General features: G+C 43.1%; 1 protein-coding gene across 6 annotated transcripts in view; it reads right to left on the reverse strand.

Annotated features, from left to right (window-relative positions):
* Positions 1-25,270, reverse strand: part of PAX5 (paired box 5) — a 227,387-nt gene that overhangs the window by 88,529 nt on the left and 113,588 nt on the right. For 5 of the 6 annotated variants that reach the window (XM_006863118.1, XM_006863120.1, XM_006863119.1 and 2 more), the window contains one exon: positions 11,711-11,840. In XM_006863118.1, the coding sequence (XP_006863180.1) occupies positions 11,711-11,840 (130 nt within the window). Of the gene's footprint in view, positions 1-11,710; positions 11,841-18,986; positions 19,044-25,270 lie in introns of all 6 variants that reach the window. The other variant, XM_006863115.1, reaches the window with a different exon arrangement.

The raw sequence follows: 25,270 nt of genomic DNA on the forward strand, positions 1-25,270 counted from the left end.
TTTTGCCCTTGTATGCTCTGCTATATTCATGGATATCTACAGCTCATATAACTACATATGAAGAATATCCTGAGACTGTATCTTCTGCCAGCAAGGCTTTGCCCTCAGTTCTCCCCAAGACTTCTCATCATGTAGATATCAAATGTCACCCTTCAGAGAGACTCTGATTCTCATTTGTAGTACAATGGATTTCTCTTATGTATGTCCTTTCCAGCCTAATATAATATATATATTATATAACTATATAATATAATTCTGCCAAAAATGATTGTCTAGGTCACAATCTTACAAGGAACTAGTCAATATATTGGACTCCTGGTGTGGCACTCTAGGATCAGCACTGGACTGTGAACCACAAGGTCGGCAGTGCAAACCCACCGGCTGCTCCTCGGAAACCCTATACAGGGTTGTTGTGAGTCGAAACTGACTAGACAGTACTTAAAAACAACAGCAAGTCAATATACTAAGACTTTGCGGGAATTGGTTGATTACTATGCAGATTGTATGATTGTGATCTACCATAGGAATTGGTCATTTCATGGTCTGGTGGGAGGACCATGCATTGAAATTAAATATAAGGGCCAGTTCCACAGAAGTTGGGAGGAATCTCACTACCATCAAGTGAAAATCTGGAGTGTACCTGGGATCCCTGCACTGAGAAACTCCTAGAAACAGGAAAGAGACAGCTATAGCACCGAGACTGCGCCAGACAGCAAGAAACAGTGGCAATCACAGCAAAGCCCAGAGGCAGGGAAATGGCCTATGAGTGGCAGGAACCTGGAGATATTTGTTCAGCACACAAATTGAATAAGTATGGTGAAAGAATACAACCCTGACATACACCTTTCCTGATTTTAAACTATTCAGTATCCCCTTATTCTGTTAGCCTTTTGGCCTAAGCATAGGTTCAGCATGGACACAATTCAGAGTTCTGAATTCCCATTCTTTGGAATGTTATCCATGGTTTGTTTTAATCCACATAGTCTTTCCAAAGTCAATAAAACACAGGGAATCATCCTTCTAGTATTCTCTTCTTTCAGCCAAGATCCATCTGATATCAACAATGATATCCCTTATTCTATGTCCTTTTCTGAATCTGGTTTGAATTTCTGGGAGTTCCCTGTTGATGTACATTTTTGAATGATCTTCAGCAAAATTTTACTTGCATGTGATATTAATGGTGTTCAATAATTTTCATATTCTATTGGATCACCTTTGTATGGATTGAGTAAAATATAGATCTCTTCCAATCGGTTGGCCAGGTAGCTGTCTTGCAAATTTCTTAGCATAGATGAATGAGTACCACCAGCACTGCATCAGTTTGTTGAAACATTTCAACTGGTATTCCATCAATTCTCACTGCCTTGTTTTTGCCAATGCCTTTGTGTAGCTTGGACTTCTTCTTTTAGTACTATTGGTTCTTGAAATAGTTGAATATCAACCAATTCTTTTGTACACTGACTGTGTATTCCTTCCATCTTTTGATGTTTCTTGCATCATTAAATATTTTGTCCATAGAATCATTCAATATTGCACCTCAAATCTTGAATTTAGTCTTCAGTCCCTTCAATTGATAAATGTCAAGCATGATCTTTCCTTTTGATTTTCTTACTCCAAATCTTTGCATCTTTCATTATGATTCTTTACTTGTCTTCTCAGCTGTCCTTTCAAACTTTCTGTTCAGCTCTTCATCATTTCTTCTGTCCACTTTAGAGTGTCTACATTCAAGGAGAGGTCTCAGAGTCTCTTCTGACGTACATTTTGGTTCTGTCTTTTTAATGATTGTATGCTTTCTTCATGTACGATAGCCTTGATGTCATTCCAACAACTCATGCTGGAAACTATGCCACCAGTATTTCAAATACCAGAAAAGTCTCCCTTGGTAGACAGATTTCAGCAGAGCTTCCAAATTAAGACAGACTGGGAAGAAGAATCTGGTGATCTACTTTTGAAAATATTGGTGGTGAAAACTTTGTGGATATCAGTGGAACTTTATCAGATACAGTGCCAGGAGATGTGCCCCTCAGGTTGGAAGGCACTCAAAATACCTCTGGAGAAGAGCTGCCTTCTCAAAGTAGAGCAGTCTTTAATGGTGTAAATGGAGTAAAGCTTTCAAGACCTTCATTTGCTGATGTGGCATGAGTCAAAATGAGAAGAAACAGCTGCAAGCATCCTTTAATAATCAGAACATGGAATATACAAAGTATGAATCAAGAAAAAAATAGATGTTTTTAAAAAGGAAATGGAAGGATATCCTAGGCGTTATCGAGCTGGTATGGACTGATATTTGCCATTTTGAATCCAATAATCACATGATCTACTATGCAGGCAGTGACAAATTGAACAGGAACAGCATCATATTCTTTGTCAAAAAAAACATTTCAAGATCTATCTTGAAGTGCTGTGCTGTCAGTGATGCGATATTCATAGACTTGCAAGGAAGACCAATTAACACAACTATTATTCAAGTGCACGCACCAACCACTAATGCCAAATATGAATACATTGAAGATTTTTACCAACTTCTGAGGTCTGAAATTGATCAAACATACAACCAAGATGATTGATAATTACTGGTAATTGGAATGCAAAATTTGGAGAGAAGCATCAGTAGTTGGAAAACACAGGCTAAAGAAAAAACACTAAAGAGTGCATAATAGAATTTTGCAAGACCAATGACTTATGTATGCATTGCAAATATTATGTTTCAATAACATAAATGGCAACTATACATGGACCTCACCAGATGAAATACATAGGAATCAAATAAACTATCTCTGAGGAAAGAAACAATGGAGACACTCAATATCATCTGTCAGAATAAGGCCAGGGGTCCACTGTGGAACAGATTATTCATTGCTTATATGCAAGTTCAAGTTGAAGATGAAGAAAATTAAAACAAGTCCACGAAGGCCAAAATATGACCTGAAGTATATCCCATCTGAACTTAAAGACCATCTTAACAATATATTTGATGCACTGAACAGTAACAACTGAAGACCAAACGAGTTACCAGATGACATCAAGACATCATACAATTTGTAGGTTCTGAGGGTATATTGTAGTTATTACTGCAATTTTCACAGCAACCTTTGGCAATCTGGATACAGAGACTTTTCTTATATTTTTTAATCTTATTTTTTATTGTAATGTCACTGAGGAAAGAGGTATTTAGTTGGGTCTGATGATCTATCTGTAAAAAGGCACACAGAAAATGGGTCAAAGGAGATGCTTCCCACTGAAAGGTGAACAAATGGCCATTTGGAGAGGCCTGGCCAGAGGGGTGCATGGTGAAGGAGGCAGGACACCATCTGGACTAGAAGCTTCTTCAGGAAAGCCCCACACCACTCAGCAGGGGAAGAGTCTCCCAGTAGGCCCTGCACCCCAGCCCTTGAGACTGTCATCCCAAGGGTTTGTAGGTCAAAAGCAACACTAGGCACATGTTTCAAGTGTTTTCCTTCATTCCCAAATACTTGCAACTATCAACTGTTTTTAGCAGTGGGACTGCAAATAAGGGAAAAGAAACTCCAGACTAAACCCTGCATCCAGGCCTCAGTTCCCCTTTGCCCCTCACCAGAAGTCCTTAAAGGGATCACTGAGACATAACTACCTTCTGTGGATTTCTGCTGGACCTGGAACATCACATCCGCACACAGAGATTTTCACTGGGAAATTTCTCCTTGTCTTATGCTCCCAGGACTGAGGACCAAGAAACATAATAGCTAACATTTATGAAGTATTGACCATGGGTCAACACTTTACATGGGTTGCACCATGTAATTCTCACAGGAAGTCCATGGGGAAGATTCTGTTGTTGGCCCCACTTTATAGATGGGAAACTTGCGCATAGTGATTAATAACTTGTCCAACATCATCCAACAACAATATGGTTATGCTGGCTTTCCTGCTGAATGGTTAGTCATGTGCTGAAAGAAATATCTACCAGAAATTTAAACTGGGATTTATTTTAGTCCATTCAACCATATACACCATTAAGCTGTGGGGGCCAGGGCTCTAGGCAAGCCCCAGGGCCAGCTTTAACTCACTGGATGTGTCCTTGAGCAGATCACCTCCCGTCTCTGACCACCGTCTCCCAGCTATAAGGGAGAGGGTGGGCGCAGTACAGGACTGACTTGCATGATACGCCCACCATGCTGTGGTCGGAGGTGTCTGCTCTGAGGGAGGCTGGGAGGTGTCAACACTGGGCCCTAGACCTCTCCTGATCTTTTCCTACACCAGACCCCACCCACCCACACCAGCCCGCTTGGCATCTTTCAAACCCTCTCCCTTCACTGTTTCATTATATCCTCATTAACAGTCAAGGGAGGCAGCCAGAGCAGGAATAAATAGCTATCCTCACTTCACAGACAGGAGAACTGAGGCTCAGAGAGGACCATCAATTTGCCCAAAGATAGGACCAGTTAAGTGGCACAGTCTAGACTTAACCTTGCTCCTCTAGTGCTCTTTCCTCCAACCCTCAGTACTGCTCAGAGCAAAAAGACAGAAGAGATTGGACTTCCGTGGGCCACCAAGTTTGCTTTTCAGAACTGAGGCTCTAAACACTGAACCCAGTGGAGGCAGCAAATCAGAGCTAGTGGGACTGAGACACTCGGAAGTTATTCTGCCTGTCTTTGTGGGAGCTAATCTACTGCCCTGTGTCCCTCTCTCCCTTTGTCTCTAGAGCTGCAAGGTTTCTGTTGCTTACAGAGGGCAGTGCCCAGGGGAATACTCAGATCCCAAGGCGTGGGTCAACCACCAGGCCAGCGTTTCCCAAACTCATTTGACCAGAAGAAGCCTTCCTCTGCCTCCTCCCACCGTCCTAATCCACTGATGCAAGAGACGACGTAACAGGAAAGAGCAGAGCTGACCCAGGTTCCAGTCTCCTGGCCCTCAAGGGGAGGGCCAGCAAGGCGACAGGCTGCCCTCATTCCCTTGTTCTCCCAAAGCAAAGGTTCAGGCAGGCACAGCAGGTGGCAAGACTGCCAGGCTCTTCGCCAGGAGGGCAGTGAGTGAAAGCAGGGAGCCGGCTATCCTGGCAGGTAGGCAGAGTGGCTGCCCCACCAGTAGACCTGGGGCCCAAGGACACACCTGCAGATAATTAGTCCCAATCAGGATGAGCCCAAACTGCTGACAGTGCGGGACTGCGCTGGCCATGTTACCAGTTTGCAAATGGTGAGCAGTTTCTGAACCGTGGTCCTGGCTGATAGAGCAGGAGTTTGACTTAATAGTTAATGTGGCATATAAACGATAGAGAGAAATTGCCTTGCTCTCTAATGAGATCTTCCCTGGACAGTGTAAAGTGTTAGGACACAGAATGGAGCAGCCACCTGTCCCCTGTCCCCCAGGCTGGCACAGCCCCAGTTAAAGCTCTGAGCTGGGACTCATTGCCCACTGGGCTTTGTGGGACTGGCAGCCTTAGGCTCTCTCTCCCTTAAGTGTTCAGTCTGTGTTGGGAAGACACATCCATTTACCAGATGGAATTCACTACTGCTGCAAGGTGACATAAGCTCTTCGTCCTAGTATGGTGCTGTAGGATAAGCACTGGACTGCTAACCACAAGGTCAGCAGTTCAAACCTATGAGTCACTCCTCAGAAAACGTGTACAGGATTGTTATGTGTGGGAACTGACTTGACAACACATAACAACAGCGCTTAGAGGCATTCCTTCAAGGTGCTAATCCTGCCCCCTAGAGGATATTTTGGAAATGCGTGGGTGCTTTTGTATGATTAAGGAGTTTGTAGGTTAGACATTGGGCTATTAACCACAAAGTTGGTGGTTCAAACCCACCAGCCGCTCCAGCAGAGAACGATAAAGCTATCTGCTCCCATAAAGATGTACAGTCTCAGAAACCCTATGTAGGGTTGCTATGATTCAGCATCAAGTCAATGGCAGTAGGTTTGGTTTTTTTGGTTTTATAGGATTGGAAGTCCCTGGGTAGTGCAAACAATTCCTGGTGGTACAGGTGGTTAAGCCCTCTGCTGTTAACCAAAAGGTCAGAATTAGAAGCTACCAGCTGCTCTGTAGGAGAAGATGTAGCAGTCTGCTTCTGTAAAGACTTCAGTCTTGGAAGCCTATCGGGCAGTTCTACACTGTCCTCTGCATCAGAGTGGACACAGCAGCAATGGGAATAAGTGGTACAAACAGTTAACACACTCTGCCTCCATCTCTGGTGTCTCTGCTTCTCTGGATAAGGTCCCGCATTCTGCTTGTACTCTTCTCCCTTGATGGTCCTAGGGTCCTTTGTTTCTGGACTGTAAGATTAACTACTCCCCCGTTTTTGATACAAAACTTCTACCTTTACAATTGTGACAGTTGCAATTAGTCATGATAACTATTACTCACTATTGAATCCTAAGAATCTTATCCCATCTCTTTTCACCAGACCCATCTAGATAAGACAAAAATTGTTCAGTGGGGACTCTATCTCCCCACCCCCACACTCTTAAACTGAACTCCCTCCTGAAACCTTGTAAGTCAGTCACTTCATGCCTTTATTGCCCATTTTAGGTAGCCAATGTCTAAGTTGCCCGTCCCTATCTACCCTGTGTAAAGAGGAGATAGCATTGATACTTGTTGTGAAGACTCTGTCACTCTCTGTTGGTATTAAGAGTTACTACCTTCATGAGGAGTCCTGGTGTTGCACTGTGGATTAATGCTCCAGACTGCAAAGCCGTTTGAACATGCAAGGTTAGTGGTTCAAGTTCACCAGATGCTCCTTGGAAACCCTATACAGGGTTGGAACTGACTAGACAGCACTTAACAACAACAACCTTCATGAAAATAGGTCAAGTTCATCAAATTGTAGCAATTTACCCTCGTTTCCTTAATCAAAAAAAAAAATTATTTATTTTTTATCTTCCTCTAGTCAAGTTCTGATTATCAAACCATCAAGGTTAGGTCAAATGGGTACTGTCTGCAAGTTTGGGTAATCTTGTGCATCTCCCCTCACTTCATATCAGCTGGATGCTTCACTCTCAGCTCTAGCACTCTGTGGCTATGTCCTTGTCCATGGGCTCAGGAGTTCCCAGGTCTCACCATACTTCTGAACAACCAGCCCTTCCTCTTCTCACTCTCATATCCAGGTCAATGGGAGTCTATGGTATGTGGTTGAACTCAGCCCATTTCTTCATTGCTGCCTTTCCTACTCTTCCACCAATGTGGTCGTCAGCAAGCTTACATGTCTGCTCATGTGTTCCCTTTGAGTTTCAGTCTTGTTGTTGTTAAGTACTGTGGAGTCGGTTCCGACTCATAGTGACCCTGCACAGGGTTTCTGAGGCTGTAAATCTTTACGGGAGCAGAAAGCCTCATCTTTCTCCCACAGAACGGCTGGTAGTTAAGAACTGCCAACCTTGAGGTTAGCAGCCCAAGTCGTAACCACTACACTGAGGGGGGAAATTCAACATTTTTTACCTGTACACTTCAAACATGTCTGAGATGAATCATGTTCATCCTCTTGTACATTGTCACTGCTATCTATTTCCAAAGTAGCCCACCACCACAGACAGAAATTCAGTGCTCACTCTTCCCTTCATCCTAGGACATTATTTATATTTTATTTGAAATCATATATAAAAATAGGCTCTATTGAGTATGAATCTAACTTCAGCAAAGTAAGGGGCACAGTAAATATTTGCTATCCCAAGGGTATGCTGGGTGGAACTGGGCAGAGAACCCCAGTTCTAACAAAACACCACGATGCCTATAAAACAGAGCAAAGAGATTAGGGAATCTACTGCCTCTTCATGCAGAAGCATAGACTATACATGTGTGTGTTGTTATTCAGTGCTGTTGAGTAAGTTCCGTCTCATAGTGACCCTGTATAGAGTTTCTGAGGCTGTAATTTTACAGGAGCTGTTGTTGTTGTTGTTAGGTGCCACCAAGCTGGCTCTGACAAAATAAAACACTGCCTGGTCCTACATCATCCTCACAATTGTTGTTACACTTGGTCTCATTGCTGCTGCCACTGTGCCAATCCGTCTTGTTGGAGATCTTCTTCTATTTCGGTGACCCTCCACTTTACCAAGTACGATGTCCTTCTTAAGGGACTGGTCCCTCCAGATAACATGTTCAAAGTGTGAGAGACAAGTCTTGCTATCCTGGCTTCTAAGAAGCATTCTGGTTATACATCTTTCAACAAAGATTTGTTTGTTCTTCTGGAAGTCCATGGTGCTTGCAGTATTCATCTCCAACACCATAACTTAAATGCATCAATTCTTCTACAGTCTTCCTTATTCATTGTTCAACTTTCACATGCATATGAGGTTATTGAAAATAACCTTAGTCCTCAAACTGACGCCTTTGATCTTAAATACTTTAAAGAAGTCTTATGCAGCAGATCTGCCCAATGCAATACATCATTTGATTTCTTGACTGCTGAATGGTGATTGTGGCTTCATGCAAAATGAAATCTTTGACAACTTAAATCTTTTCTCTAACATGATGCTATTTATTGGTCCAGTTGCAATGAGTAAACAGCCTCATCTTTGTACTATGGATTGGCTGGTGGGCTGGAACTGCTGACTTTGTGGTTCATAGTCCAGAGTTTTTCCTACAGAGCCGCTGAGCTCCCTGTATCTGTGTGTATGTTCTTTATATTTTCTCAAACAAATAAGACCATTCTGAGTATATTATTCTATATTTTCTTTTTAACTTAAAAGTATACCTTAGACGTTTATTCATGTCAGTACAGAAAGCTTTATTTCATTCTTTTAAATGGTTGGCATGGAATTTTGTTGCATGAAATAGCCATAATTTATCTATCTATTGATAGACCTGGTGTGGTGCCGTAGGATAAGCACTCGATCGCAAGGTCAGTTTGAACTGTAAGGTTGGTGGTTCTAACTCACCAATCGCTCCTCAGAATCCCTATACAGGGTCACTATGACTCAAAACTGACTTACGGTGCTTAACAACAATAATCAATAGACCAGCCCCTCCTTGGAAACCCTATACAGGGTTGCTATGAGTCAGAATAAGTCAACTGCACTAAATAACAACAAAAAAACACTGGATTGTTTCCATTTACTAGCCATTATAAATAATTCTAAAAGTATATCCCCATGTGTGTAACTTAAGGAGTCCTGGTGTGGCACTGTGGGTTAATGCGCTGTATTGCAAAATCATTTTGAACCACGAGGTCAGTGGTTCAAGTTCACTAGCTGCTCCTTGGAAACTGATGCCACATCCACAGCACTTAGTAACAACAACAACAGTGTTTATCTTGGAGTCCTGGTGTGGTGTTGTAGGACAATCACTGGACTGCTAAATGCAAAGACTGCTAATTGCAAACCCACCAACTGCTCTGTGGAAACCCTATACAGGGTCACTGTGAGTAGGGTCCAACTTAACGGTACTTAGCAACAGTAACAACATATGCATCCTTGTTCATTTTCAATGAATATATCTGTTAGGTGAATCCTAAATGTGCATATAAAAGTTCTGGGTCAAAGCATTGAAAGTTCTGATGAATAGTGACAAATTTTCCTCCAAAAAAATTGTGCCTAATGGGATAGGAAAATATCTGTCTCTCACACCATCTCCACCACTGAGCTTTATAAAACATTTTATCCTTGGATAAATGAATACATTTTTCAAACGATCTCATTACAGTTTTAATTTATGAGTCAAGTGCACACTTTTCATGTGTTGGTGGCCATCTGCATTTTTTCCAATGAAAAATGTCTCTTGCCAATTTTTTCTAGTAAATTGTTTTGTATATTCATTTCTAGAAAATTTTTTATCAAAAAAATTAATTTTCTGTCATCTATGTTCCACTTTTGTTCCTAATTTTGCTCTTTATCAAAAGACTTACATTTTAAACAATCTGATACTTTTCTTTTGTCTTTCATACTTGGAACTTTACTGAAAAAAGCCTTTCAAACTTTAAGATTATAAAGAATGTCTCTCACACTTTCTTCTAGTTTTATTATGATTTTATTGTTTTACATTTAAAGCTTAATCAACCTGAAATTTACTATTATATAAAATGTGAGGTAGGGATCCAATAAGTCCAGTTTTCTAACGCCATTAGTTGAATGATTTATTTTTGCTCCGTAGATTTGAAATGCTGTATTTATAAATGCCCACATCCATGAGTACTTGAATCTGCTTCTAGATTCTATTCCATTTGTTGCTTATTTCACTATCCATAACATACGGTTTTAATTGCTGTAACTGTATCATATGCTTTTAAATATGCTAAGACTTTTACTCATTTCTCCATTTCAGAAGTTTTCTAGCTACCTCTGTGGGTAAAATGAGTTCATTCAGCAGAGTACCTGGCATTCAGCAGATACTCGATAAAATGACAATTACTGTTATCAGTTATCCCAGACTTCTTTCATTTTATTGCCCCCCACCTCCCTAATTATGGTTCTTATAAAATTCACTGTAGAATAAGCATAGGACCACAAGGTCAGTTTGAGCCACTAGGTTAGCAGTTCAAACTCATCAGCCGCTCCTCAGAAACCCTTAGGTCGCTATGAGTAGGAACCAACTCGATGGCACTTAACAACAAACACCTTATAGAGTTGTATACGGTTTTCAAGGAATGGCTAGTGGGTTTGAATCACTGACCTTGCTGTTAGAAGTCCAGCACTTATCCTACAACCCCTAGAAATCAGGAAATTGAAGGTCAGCTCTGACTCTACCTCTTATTCCTTAAATTGGGGAAGTCACTGGCTGTCCTTGAGACTTGGTTCTGCATCTGCAGACTGGGATTCTGACCCGCATCTTGCAACACCAGGGGGGAGAGTTTCATCAGACATCTGTGATATTGTCCCATTGTTGTCATCTCCCTACCTGTAGACCCAGGTGTATTCCAGATTCTTGTCCCCTCCCACCATCTCAAGTAGATCAAGTCACTCTTGACCCTTGACTGACACCCACATGGTGTTCAGATCTACAAACAGGGCCCCAGCTTCTGTCTGTGCCCGATTCATAATTCCCATTTTACACATTAAAAAGCCACAGCCCAGAATTGGTATGTAACTTATCCTTGATTACACAGCTAGTAAATGACTGGTTTAAACTATCTGCAGGACCTAAAGTCCTAATAATACACTGACAGCTCCCAGTAAGACAAGTCTGGCCCAGGGCCTTCCAAAAAGGCAGTTGCTTGCAAAACCACCATCTTCCAGCCTAAACCTCTTTTCTTTCTTGACTCAACCTCTGCCTGGAAATCTGAAATTCCAATGGCAATCTGAGAGGAGCCCGGCTCATCCTTGAAGCTGACACCAACCAGGCTGTCTTTCTCATGAGAAGGATAAATCCCAGAAACAGAACATCCAGCTCCACACACATTTGGCCAGGAAATCACCCAGGCCCCTCTGACATGAGGCTGCCTTGCCAGTTCTCCCAGCCTGCAGTCCATTTGACATTTGTTTTCCTCTAGCTTTTGTGAACTACAAGGTCAACAGTTCAAACCCACCAGCTGCTCCTCGGAAACAGGGTCACTATGTGTCGGAACTGACTCGACGGCACTTAACAGTAGCAGCTTAATCTAAAAATTATATAGAGCCATGTCTTATCACAGCCATAACCCCAGACCTTAGCAGTCTACGGCCTGCCCAGTTCCAGGACCTCATAACCTCATTAAAACAAAAATGAGCCGTGATATCCATGAGCCATTCTTCCCACCACACATTCTCTCTCTCTCTCTGAAGGACCAGAGGATGCCCATCTCATCACCCACACCCCAGATGCCCTCACCTGTCACGATAGGGTAGGACTGTGGCCCGGGCACCGTGCTCCCAATGTCAGCGGGGGTGGGACTGGTCAGGTTGGCCTTCATGTCGTCCAGTCCTCCAGCCAGTGAAGCCATGGCCGAATACTCAGTGGTCTGCAAGAAGAAACAGAGACGTCTCAACAACGTGACTCCCAAGCACCCTAGCCAAATGCTGCCACCACATTCAGGGCTCAGTCACCAAGCTGTGCTAGTCCATAGCAGTGTTGAGGTCACAGGGGGTGGGGGTGGTTCACAGATCTCCTGGAATGGAGAGGGTAAATTCAAACACAAGTTCTCCAGAATTGAGAGTTCTCCCCAGTGACCGGATTCAGAAAGCTTCCCAAGATTCACATGTAGTTCTCTTTGTGGCCCCTCTTGCCCAATTCAGGCTTCCACAGACAACCACGCTCCTCCATCACTGTAAAGAGGGAGGAGTCAATAACCAAACACAAGGCAGAAATAAGAATCTTTTTGCCAAGTAGATGAAAAGAAGTTTCTGATTTCTGTATTCTTCCACCACAGAAATAAAATCACTAAAACAGGGTTAAAATGATCCTGGAGATCGTCCAGTCCAAACCCTCATTTCACAGATGAGCACCCGAAGCCCAAAGGGATAGACAGAAGATACAGAGAAATTCTATTTCTTGCCATAGGTCACAACCCAGCACTGAGCTTGCTCAGGGTAGAGAGGGCAGAATCCCAGCGCAGGAGGTTGTTCACTGCCAACTCTCACTCTCAAGCCAATACATCAAGCCAAGGGACCACACATTGGCTAGTGTTTTTGAATTTTGAAGGAAGTTAATATCTGGTATGCTAGGAACTCTGAACACACTTGATTGGCCCAGTCCCCATCAGCCATTAGCATTTGGCCCATGACTCATGTGCCTTTCTTTAAGCCATTTTATCAAATCAGAGTTGGCAATGAGTCATTTCCTTGGCATTCAAACCCCTGTCAGAATGGTCTCCAGGGAAGGCAATGAAGATACCAACTTGGGCCATCCCATTCAGGGAAAGGATAAATGACAAATAAGAGTGGCAGGTGTCTTTCTCCCACTCAACCCCAAATCCTATTTCAGGTAAAGAAGATATTTGCAAACACCTAAGTCAAAAACTCTGACTAGACATGCCAAGCTTTGGTGTGGGGATTTCCATTCAGGCCCCTGGCATTGTTGATGGACAACACAGTGGGTGGGGAGCAAGCAGTCTTGTGGAAGGAGTTGCAGGTAGCTTGGTACAGTGATTATGACTGTGAGAGACACCAAAAGAACCATCAGGCAAGTGGTGGGCAGAAAGGACTCAGACTCAGGCACACTCCTGGTACTCTTCTCTGCCAAATCAGAAAGTATTCCCTGGGAAGCACAAATGCCAACCGGGGTTGAGAGTAGTAGTGAGAGCAAGTGGTGCTGCAGCCCAGGCTGAAATGGATTCTTACTGAGGACAGCTTGTCCAATGCACCCTGGGGCCCTTCTGTCATCTTCCAGCACAGGCTGACTGGGAAACATGTAGCAAAGAACACCGGTCCAAGGTGAGCCCAGATACTTATAAAAGAAGAAGGCTGAGGGGATGGTTCTACCAGATATCCAGAACTACTACAAAGCTGTAGTAATTAAGACAGTGTGATATTGGCACAGGGCAGATAAATAGACCAATGAAGCAGAATCGAGTCCAGAAACTGATCCGTGCATATATGGAGCCTTGAAATATGACAGTGGAGACTTACAAATCAGCAGGGAAGGATGGGCTCTAATAAACAGTGCAGGAGTACCTGGTTATCCACTCAGAAACAAGGGGGTTGAAATTGGCTCTTTACTTTACACCAGACACAAAAATCAATTCCAGGTGGATTAGAGACCTAATTGTGAAAGGCAAAAGACATCTAAAGTGATCAGCTCCAGGTCCAGCCAAAACTCCTTGGAAACAAGTCTGCCCTTCATGAAAAAGGACATGGTGGCTCCAGGTTCTCACACAGAGTTCCCAGCCTGGAAGAAATGGTGAACAAGGCCTCAGAAGGTCATCCTGTTCCCCTGTTCCAATGTGAAGTCTTTCCTGATCACCACTCCTCAGGAAACATGAGTCCTTCCTTCCTCCACAGCCCAATACCCAGGTTGGCACCTCTGTTTTTAAACTGACATCATTAAGGGGGCCCAGTCTGTCACTGTCTCCTTGGGGAAGAGCATCTGCTCAGTGTGTCTAGCACACAGCAGGAACTCAGAGGATGTCTGCTCATTAATAGATAATAATTCTACTGAGCAGAGATCCCACCACAAGCCAGGCTCCCTCCCACCCCAGCTCTGTTGATCCCACCAAGTGGTAGAAGGGCAATTAACAATAATCTTTGTAGCTACATCAAAAGCTCACATTCATCAAGCCCCTTGTGCGAGGAGCTTTACCTGAATTATCTCATTGAATTCTCACATTTTTTCAGATGAGGAAATGGAGACTCACAAAGGGAAGATGACTTGCCTAAGGTTACATAGCTTCTAGGTACCAGAACCAGGATTCAAACTTGGGTCCATGTCACTCCAAAGGCTTGATGATGACCTTAATGGTCATGACCCATTAACAGGTAATGAAACCAATTTACTGATACAAATATGTTTAAGGAGTCTTGGTATAATGCTATAAGATAAGCACAGGACTGTTAACTGGAAGGTCAGCAGTTCAAACACACCAGCTGCTCCTGGAAACCCTATACAAGGTCACACTATAAGTTGAAACCGACTCAACTGCACTAACAACAGTGGTATTTCTTCTAACAAAGTTAGAATGGAATCGAAGGGAAAATACTCAAGTGCCTCACCTGTAGAAATGGTATGTACTATTTTGTGAATCTCTGATTCACTCAAAAGTAGGTATATGTGTACTTGATGTACTATTTCTTGTCATGGGTCATAGTCAGCAAAGGTTGAAAAGTACATCCTTCCACGCAGCAGAGAGCTGTTGGGAAAAGGTCACTGTCTAGACTTTAACCCCCATAGAAGGGACTTGGTTACAGCACTAACCTCCTAATTTTCTAAGAATAAATTTGGGAGAAAAGCTCATCAGCGGCAGCTTTTTCAGTCCAATGTCATGTGCAAAGACATTGGCCAAAGTATCTTTAATGGGAGCCTCCTTCTGGTGTGGCACTGTAGGATCAGCACTGGACTGCTAACCATAAGGTTGGTGGTTCAAACTCACCAGTCACTCCTTGGAAACCCTATACAGGGTTGCTATGAGTTGGAACCAACTCAACGAGGATGACACTTAAAAGCAAGCAAGCAAACAAAAAACCTCTTAGATGGAATGGCACTGGTATTGCACTGTAGGATAAACAGTAAACTGCCAACTGCAAGATCAAACCCACCGACCACTCTCAGAAACCTTATATAGCATCACTATGAGTTGGAACTGACCAGACAGCACACAACAACCTCCTAGATAGTGTCTTCTAGAATTTCTGGGCCCCTGATCCTGGGGACAGAGCCTCCCTCCTCTGTTCCTGAATCCCCTAGTGAAGGCCTGCACAAAGTAGGTATGCTCTGTTACTCATTCAGCACTCATTGAGTCCCTCTTATATGCAAGATGGCACATTAAGACCAGGCAACACTTTGACTTCCATCCACAAACCCCAAGAGAAAACATACCAGACCCAGAAGCACCATCCAAGAGGGACAAGAGCACAGAGCCATTCATATATGTGAGCTGGAGGATTCAGTTAAGGCTTCTTAGGGCAGGCTGTATTGAACCTGGATCTGAAACAATCCCCAACCCTCAAGGCTGAAAACAGCAGAAGGAAGGCTCAGAGGTGACAGGGCAAGAATAATCCAAAAACAGGGCACATGCCAATAGTTAGAGGAGATAAAGATACACAGATAGACATGCTATAATTTATGGAAGGCTTGCATGAGGAACACATGGATGCACAAATGAATGAATAATCCAAAGAGCATCTTACTCAGAAGGGCCAGGTAGTACCTTAGCAGAGACAGTAGTCCTTCGTCAGTCCCCATCCTCACTCCCCATTCCTAGACACCAACCTTTCTTCTTTGACATCGACTGGCCCAGTTGGTTTGCAAGGAAAAGCCTCTAGTCCTCCAGAGAAAGTGGAGCCAATCTGGGTTTAAGAAAATTGCAGGAAAGTGGCCAGTGGGGATATTCCCCATCTTAACGTATTTATTTCCAGGAAGAAGGGCCCTTTTACTATTTAATTGTATTTTAGTCAATAAATTCAACATCAAAGTTCATCCAGTCACTTCAACAGTTGGGATTGAAGCAGCTGGGACTTGCCACCCAGCAACGCAGCAGACATCAAGACCTCTAATCATCTTTTCAAGATATGAAATATTCAACTTATTTTATTCACCCAGTGGAAGTTCCAAAAATCAGTTACCCAACATTGCTGGCTCCCAGAAACTAAAAAGCAAAGCAAAACAAAATCCCAAAGCTACCAATTTGATTCCAAATCACAGCAACTTTAGAGGACAAAATAGAATTGCCCCCAGAGATTTTCCAAGACTGTAAATCTTTATGGAAGCAGACTGCCATATCTTTCTCCCAAGGAATGCTAGTGGGTTTGAACAACCCACTTTTGGTTCTTTTGAGTAGCAACCTAGTGTTTTCACCACTGTGCCAGCAGGAAGCTAATTTCCCTAAGGAACAGGGATTTGGGACAGTGGGACCCAGACACCAGCCCTGGGATACCCTTCACCTTGCAACATCACCACCCCGCAGGTCTGTCCCAAGCTCCATCTCTGTTTTGGTGGGATTCCACAGCTCTTCTTCTGCTCCAAAGTATGAGCTTGTGGATGCTGTCATTTAGTTTTGGCATTTGATTGTTCCAGTTTTGACTGTCTGTGGTTTTAAAGGTTCTTCACAATATCCTGGGATCCTTGAACCAATGCTCATCTCTTAATTTTGACAGATACAATGACTATGTAAGTTGCAAACATTATTGTTAATTGCTGCTGAATCAGTTCTGACTCATGACAACCCTATGTGCTCAGTATAAAACTGTGCCACAGGATTTTCAAGGATATGATCTTCTGAAAGCAGATCACAAGCCTGTCTTCTAAGGAGTCTCTGCATGGGTTTACACTGCCAAGCTTTTGACTGGTAGTTGAGTCCCCAGCTGTTTGTGCCAGCCGGGATGACCTCTTCTGGCCTCCTTAGAATGTCACTGCACTTGGCTGCACCCAGGCATTCCAGTGACTGTTCTCCCTCTGACTGAAGGGCCCATTCCACTCAGTCATTTAGAGAACACCTACACTGCCCACAAGACTGTCTAACGTATCACCTCGTTGGTGAAGCCATCTCTAGACCCATATTTTTGCACAGGTATACCCACTCCCTCATCTATATTTTCAGATCTAGTGGCAGTTTGCCCAGACCTCCATCATCACACTTCCCACTGTGTGTTATGGTAGTTGTTTATCTACCTCCTCTAGACTTTCCAGAGCGCATGGACCATGGCTGGTGCATCACTAGATCCTTAGCGTTCACTAAGTGCTAACTGAATGAATGAATGAGTGAACCAGCAGCAGGGCAGCAGCCACAACTCTCAAAAATCAAACGGGAAATGTACAGGCAAGAGCTCCAAGGGATACACTACCTCCTCTGCCCCTTACACCTGAAGTCCTCATCAAGTCAGGTGATCAGAATGCAATGCTCCTGCCCAACATTACTTAAAGCCCCAGAGAAGTGCCTTCATTGACCTTTGGTGAAATATTAAACATTCAACATTTTTTGGAGGCAACAGAAATGTCATACAAAGAACATGTCTTTAGAAACCTTTAGAGACATTGTCCAGTAGAATATTCAACATTCCTTGTCAATAATTCCTACAATTCAGTACCAGAAAAACAGCTGGGTTTTTTTGTTTTGTTTGCCTGATGAATGATTAGCTTGTTTCTAACTGAACAGTGGGAACATTAGAAACCTTTTCTTCCTTAGCTGCCGGGAAGCTCAGTCAAATTCAGTGCTCAGCTGCTACTACCACCTTATTTTTATCGTTCTTGGTGAAATTATTTTGTTTTCTCTACAGCATTTAACTCTTTTTTTCAGCCTTAAGTACATGTAACTGTTTCGTGGTGGTGGTGGGTGTGTGCCATGGAGTCGGTTCCGACTCATAGCAATCCTGTACAGGGTTTCCGAGGCTGTAAATCTTTACAGGAGCAGAACACCTCATCTTTCTCCCGCGAAACTGCTGACCTTGCGGTTCGTAGCCCGATACGTAACCACTACACTATCAGACCACCACAATTCCTTCATGAAAGTGGAGGCTGAGAGAAAAGGGGGGAAAAAAGAGAAAGAGAAAAATGGGGAGGATATGAGAAAGGAGGATCGGGGAGAGGGAGAAAAGGAAGACAAGAGAAGGCATTATTGGTGCCCCCTTTCCCGGTAATGGTAGCAATCCACTTTCATTTACCATGATTATGTGGGAGGCTAAGAGCTAAATAGTGGGGTGCAGAGTCCCCAGGATGTGTGTGTGGGTGTGCACATGCACCTCCACATTAGCATGAACAGACTCCCCCAGAGCCATCCATCCCAGTCTCAGCTGTGCTCCACATTCCCTACTTCTACAAATCCTTGCAGCTCTTTCTCTGGATGTCATTTTGGGCTTCTGTTCCTTCCCCATCCAAGACCCCATAGTGCTGTCCTGGACTATGACCCAGAAAGAGAAATGAACTAAGGTCAGTAATTCACAGACTGTCCACTCCAATGCAACAACTGGGACAAAACTTCCTCCGCCTTCTACCACAGGTTTCTATAAGGCTCCAAGGTCAAGATCACCAGCCCCCGGTGTGCACTCTCCCCATAGACACTATGCTCTAGATGAGGGAAAATCTCAAACTCTCAAATGACAAAGCTGAAAGGATTCTCAGGGTTATCTACCCAACATGGAGAGACTGAGGCTCAAGGAGAGGATGGGACTTCCCTTGTTAATTTCCAGTCTTCATTGCTGACAGTCTTTGATACTGTAATAGAAAGAACACTGAACTAGGAGTGAGAACACAGCTTCTTGTCTCAGAACTGTCTCTTCCTCACTTGTGTGACCTTAGGCGTGGCAGATCAGCTGAGTCTCATTTTCCTCATTAGTAAAACAGAAACTCTAATCCCTTGCCCCTGCCAGGGTGATTGTGAGAGTCCTAAAGGGTAAAGAAGGGGATAGTATGTCAGAAATGAAGAAACGCGAGGGGTTAAGGAACCCTAGCAAAGAACTCAAGGAGGTACGTGGCCCAGGAGAGTGTGTGCTGGGCATCATTTGGGTTCCTAGGAAATTACCTGGAAAAGGACTGCCTGAGGCTGCACCAAGTATTGTCTCATCAGCACGGGGCACCACTGCCATAGCATGGAGGAGAAAAGAAACAGACACGTGAGAAGGACGCCACACAAAGGGGGCAGTGTATAGGGACAAGGCTGCAGGGGCATCTTGGGCCACAGGCTTCCCCCATCACCTGCTGGACTCCTCCAGGCTTGCTGTGGGTCTCAGATGGCCCTCAGGAGCTGAACCTGAGTCAATTTGACAGCTCCTGTCCTGAGGGTCCCAACACCTGCCCACCTGCACACCTACCCAAAGGAGAATGGGAGATCGACTAGGGGAGGTGTATTTCTAGGACCTGGCCTGATGACATAAAATTAAGGAGACAGAGGGTCTAGATGCCTGAGGCATCTCAGGGTAGTAGGAGTCTGGGGACAAGAGTCTCCTTTTACTGATCCTCTGCTTCCCATCTGTCTGGTGTCTCCTTTGAAGATCTAAATCCCCTTTCAGTGCGGATGATCTTTGCGTCTATAACTGACCACATTACAACATTATAGATTCCCTATTCAAATTCATTGCAAGGCAAAAAAAAAGAGATGGAGCAAGAAGCTGTAGGTTAAAGGAGACTAGGAGACAAGTCAACTGAGCACAATGTGGACCGTGGTTCAAACAAACTGCTTTCTACTCCTTAGAAGACTTTCTAAGGAGCAGATAAGGCTTTCTACGCCTTAGAAATCTTATACAGGATACAAGTTGGAAGCAACTCCATAGCACACAACAGCAACATGGAATTTGTTAACTTTTTAGATGTGATTAGATATTATAGATATGGTTTTAAAAGACCTAATTTAAAAAAAAATTATTCTAAAGTATTTACAGAGGAAATGACAAGATGTGTAAAGTTTGCTTCAAAATAAAGGGGGGTTAACAAAATGTGATATAAAATGGAATACTGTTGTTGTTAGATGCCATTGAGTTGGTACTGACTTAGCGACCCTATGCACAATGGAATGAAACACTGGCTGATCCTGGACCAACCTCACAATCGTTGCTATGTTTGAGCCCATTACGGCTGCCACTGTGCCAATCCATCTCACTGGGGTCTTCCTCTTTTTCAAAAAAAAACATCCACTTTACCAAACATCATATCCTTCTCCAGTGACCAATCCCTCCTGATAATATGTCCCAAACATGAGAGATGAAATCTGACCATCCTGGCTTCCAAGGTGTATTCTGGCTGTACTTCTTCCAACACAGAACAATTTGTTCTTTTGGAAATCCGTGGCACTTTCAATATTCTCCTCCAACACCATATCTCAAACACATCAATTCTTCTACATATTCATTGTCCACCTTTGGCATACATGTGAGGTTATTAACAATACCATGGCTTGAGTCAGGTGCACCTTAGTCCTCAAACTGACATCTTTGCTCTTCAACACTTTAAAGAGGTCTTGTGCAGCAGATTTGCCCAATGCAATTCATCATTTGATTTCTTGACAGCTGCCTCCATGAGTGTTGATTGTTGGCCAAGCAAAATGAAGTCTTTGACAACCTCAATCTTTTCTTCATTTATCTCGATGTTGTTTATTGATGCAGTGGTGAGGATTTTTGTTTTCTTTACTTTGAGATGCAACCCATAGTGAAGACTTCATCAGTAAGTATTTTGAGTCCTCTTCGCTTTCAGCAAGAAAGGTTGTATCATCTGCATATTGCAGGTTGTTAATGAGTTTTCCTCCAATCCTGATGCCACATGTTTCTTCATATAATCCAGCTTCTTGGATTATTTGCTCAGCATACAGATTGAATAAATATGGTGAAATAATACAATGCTGGCATACACCTTTCCTAATTTTAAACCATTCAGTGTTCCCTTGTTCTATTTAAACAACTGCCTCTTAGTCTGTGTACAGTTTCCTCATGAGCACAATTAAGTGTTCTGGAATACCTGTACTTAAAAATGCTGTCCACAGTTTGTCATGATCCACACAATCAAAAGCATTTGTGTAGTAACTAAAGCACAGGTAAGAATCTTTCTGGTATTCTCTGCTTCCAGCCAAGATCCATCTGAAATCAGTAATGATATCCCTTGTTTCACGTCCTGTTCTTTAACTGGTTTGAACCTCTGGAAGTTCTCTGTCAATGTATGGTTTCAACCATTTTTGCACTATCTTTAGTAAAACTTTACTCGCATACAGTATCAATGATATTGTACAATGGATTTCCACATTCTGTTGGATCACCTCTCTTTGGAATGGGCACAAACACAGATCTCTTCCAATCAGTTGTCCAGGTAGCTGTCTTCCAAACTTCTTGGCATAGATGAGTGAGTGCCTCCAGTACTGCATCACTTTGTTGAAAGATTTCAAATTGTATTCCATCAATTCCTGGTGCCTTGTTCTTTGCCAATGACTTCAGTATACCTTGGACTTTTCCCTTCAGTATCACTGGCTCTTGATCATATGCTACCTCCTTAAATGGTTGAACATCTACCATTTCTTTTTGGTACAGTGACTGTGTATTTCTTCCATCTTCTTATAATGCTTTCTGCTTCATTCAATATTTTACCCACAGAATTCTTCAATACCACAAGTTGAGGTTTGATTTTTTTTTTTTTTTTCTTCTTCAGTTCCCTTAGCTTGAGAAATGTTGAGCATGTTCCTCCCTTTTGGTTTTCTAACTCCAGGTCTTTGCACAGTTCGTAATATTTGACAATGGAATACTAGTAAACAAGAAGAGGAATGAAGTATTGTTATGTGCTACAACCTGGAGAAGGCTCAAAAGCATTATACTAAGTGAAAGAAGCCAGTTACATGGCAGAAAAATGATGGTGGCAGAGTTGTGGTTGCCTGAAGTTGGGCGTACAACAAGGATGAACTATAAACAAGCATCAAGGATCTTTCTGGAACGATGGGACTATTCTAAAACTGAGTTGTGGTAATGGTTCACAACTCTATAAACTTATTAAAAATTAATGACTTAGAATGAATTAATTTTACACCTCATAACATGGATGAACCTGGAGGACATTATGCTGAGTGAAATCAATCAATCATAAAAGGACACATACTATATGAGACCACTATTGTAAAAACCTAAGAAAATGTTTTCATAATAAAAGAAACATTCTTTGATAATTACCAGGTGTGGGAGGGAAAGGAGAGTAGTTCACTGACTAGAAGGTAGGCACATGTTAACTCAGGTGAAGGGGAGGGCAATATACAAGAAGAGGCAGAGTGGCAGAAGAATGATAAAGATAGTGAAGACACAGGGAGAGTTAAAGGGTTAAAGGGGATACAGAGAAAAAGTGATATATCCACAACTTTGGAGCAACAATGTTCTATGTGTAGACACATGGACAGAGACACAAGCTGAATGGGTATAGGAGGAAGAGTGGGATATATATATATGTTGTTGTTGTTGTTGTTGTTAAGTGCCGTCGAGTCGGTTCCGACCCATAGCGAACCTGTACAGGGTTTCCGAGGGTGTAAATCCTTACGGGAGTAGAAAGCCTCATCTTTCTCCCGCGGAACGGCTGGTAGTTTCGAACCGCCGACCTTAAGGTTTGCAGCCCGATTCGTAACCACTACTCTACCAGAGCTCCTTGGGATATATATATATATATATTTATATATAGGAGGAAGAGTGCGATATATATATGTATGTTGTTGTTGTTAAGTGCCTTCGAGTCGGTTCCGACCCATAGTGACCCTGTACAGGGTTTCCAAGGCAGTAAATCTTTAAGGGAGCAGAAAGCCTCATCTTTCTCCCGCGGAACGGCTGGTAGTTTTGAACTGCTGACCTTAGGGTTCGCAGCCCGATTCGTAACCACTACGCTACCAGAGCTCCATATATATATATATACATTTATAGATCCCACAAATACATGAGTTTGAAAGAGGGTGTTTGTACATAGGTAATCACAGGGAGCAAGTGGGACAACTGTTGTAAGGAGGGGATTGCAATCATTGAGATGATGCAAAGTGTAGGATTTGTTGAATATAAAACTGATGAGCTTGTCTGTAAACATTCAATTCACAATAAAAAGTTTTTTTAGAAAAAGAATAATTTTCTGGTATTACAAATTATACTTCAATAAAGCTATTAAAAATATAAGGTGGGCTTGTAGGGGGAGTGGAAGTGTCAGTAAAACAGGACTAGCATAGTTTTACACAAATAAGCACACGTTATGCAGTTTTTTGGAGCTCTGGTAGCATAGTGGTTACGAGAAGGGCTGCTAATCTCACCGTCAGCAGTTCCACAGGAGAACTATGAGGCTTTCTGCTCCCGTAAAGATTTATAGCCTTGGAAACCATGTACAGGGTCACTATGAGTTGGAACCAACTCCAGGGCACATAACCACCACGCACCCCCACCACCTCCACCACCACTGTGCAGTTTTTGCAAACAGAGTAGCCCCTCTACTTGCACTCTAAGCATTCTATGCATGTACAAGTTATTGACATGGCTGTGTTATTTGTGAAGCACAGCTAGCCATGAGTTCGTGATCATTGTTGAATCTGGTTGGTGACTGCTTGGAGGTTGATTAGATGACTCTGTCTAGTTTTGAAATTCTCAACAATTAAAGTAAAAGCCAACCCAAAAATAAAACAGCACAAATCTGACTGGTGGGCATTCATCGGCTACTCAACAAATCCCTGTGGAATAATGAGAGAATCCAAGAAGCTGAGGAAAGCCCGGAGTCAGCCCTCTTCCTCCATCTTCAGGGACTCTGAAGTACCAAACGCCAGAAGCATAAGGTCTCGGGTGCGCTTAGCTTGTCCCTACTGCAAAGTCCTTGCAAGTTCATTATGTCCTTTGGAATCCTGACCCTCCCTCGGCGGCCTGGGGCATGGGCAAATGCAGAAATGGAGCTCAGAGAGGGAAGCCTGGGTAAGCCAACTCCAAGCTTAGTGTCCACCACTCAGAAGCAGTGTTAGAATTGAAGAAGACTTCATTGCCCACCCAAGGATAAGGTCTGATTTCTCCACACAGTGGGATGCCCTCCTCCCTCCTCCGAGCTGGAGCTGAACTCTACTCTTCCAGCTGGGAAGAGAACCCTGAATCTGAAAGCAAGAAGGAGGAATGTTCCCATTTTTTAAATCTGGGTGCAATACAAACTCCCTGGCAAAGCATATGTTAAGGAGCAGTTCGATCTTGATTACAATATATTAGACTGGCAAGGAGCCTGGAGACCTGACTCTGCCTCTGACTCCCACACGACCTGGGGCAGATGTCTCCTCTCTGGGGGTCTCAACAGCTCCATCTGTCAAACAAGGGAGATGGAATAGAAACATGAGGTGCTTCCAACTCTGAGACACCCAGGGTCTGAGCCTAAGCTTGAGCAAAATGCTGGGGTCCTCACCATGTAAAATGGAGTTCACCCTGATGTGGCCAGGGAGATGTTGGTGGTGAAGGTACTGCCCATTTCTACCTCCAGCCCCTAAGTCCAAAGACTTCAGAGTCACCAGAGGGCACCGTGGTAGGATAAGTTAGGAGGACAGGTTTCAAGTCTGACAGCCAAGTTCCTGCTGTGTGAAACGGGGTTGTCACCTCACATTCTCAGATGGTTTTCTCACTTGTCCTATCTCATAAGCTCATGAGAAGCCAAAGGGAATGATAAGAATGTCAAGTCCTTGAAGACAGGCCTTTTTCCTCTTCATTTTCGAGTGTCTGGGAATCGACATACAACTAAACACTTTGAAAGTTTCACTGAAAAGAAACACACAGGGATGAAAGTGATTGTACCAACATCAATATTCCAGTTGAGATACTGTATTATGGTTTTGCAGGATGTTGCCATGGGGAGACCCTGAGTAAAAGCTATTATTTCTTACAACTGTATGTAAATGTACAATCATCTCAAAATTAAAAAGTTTAATTTAAAAGACAGTAAAAAAACAAACAACCACAAAAAACAGGTTTCAGCATTCCATACCTATTAAACTAAATAAAGATGAATCAAACTTGAAAACAAAAAGTGCTGAATGGAGGGATAATTAATAATGCTTTTTAAAAAATACTCCAGAATCTATAAAGTACTTCCATTAGTTTTGGTAGAGAAAGACCTGCCAAGGGTTTCAAATGACCTCCCTCTTCCAGGAAGCTCTCCCCATGGCTGAGGAGTCCTCTCTCCTATGTGCCTATAGCAACTACATAGGCATATCCTTATCACTTCATCGTACATGTAACTGTTAGGGCCCTCACCCCCGACCCAGACTGTGAGCTTCATAAAGCTGGAGCTAGTCTCTCTCATCTTTGTGGCCACAGCTCTTGGCCCAGTGCCCAGCTCTGAGCAGATGTGACA

The sequence above is a fragment of the Chrysochloris asiatica genome, unplaced genomic scaffold (assembly GCF_000296735.1).
Source record: "Chrysochloris asiatica unplaced genomic scaffold, ChrAsi1.0 scaffold00053, whole genome shotgun sequence".
Lineage (NCBI taxonomy): Eukaryota > Metazoa > Chordata > Mammalia > Afrosoricida > Chrysochloridae > Chrysochloris > Chrysochloris asiatica.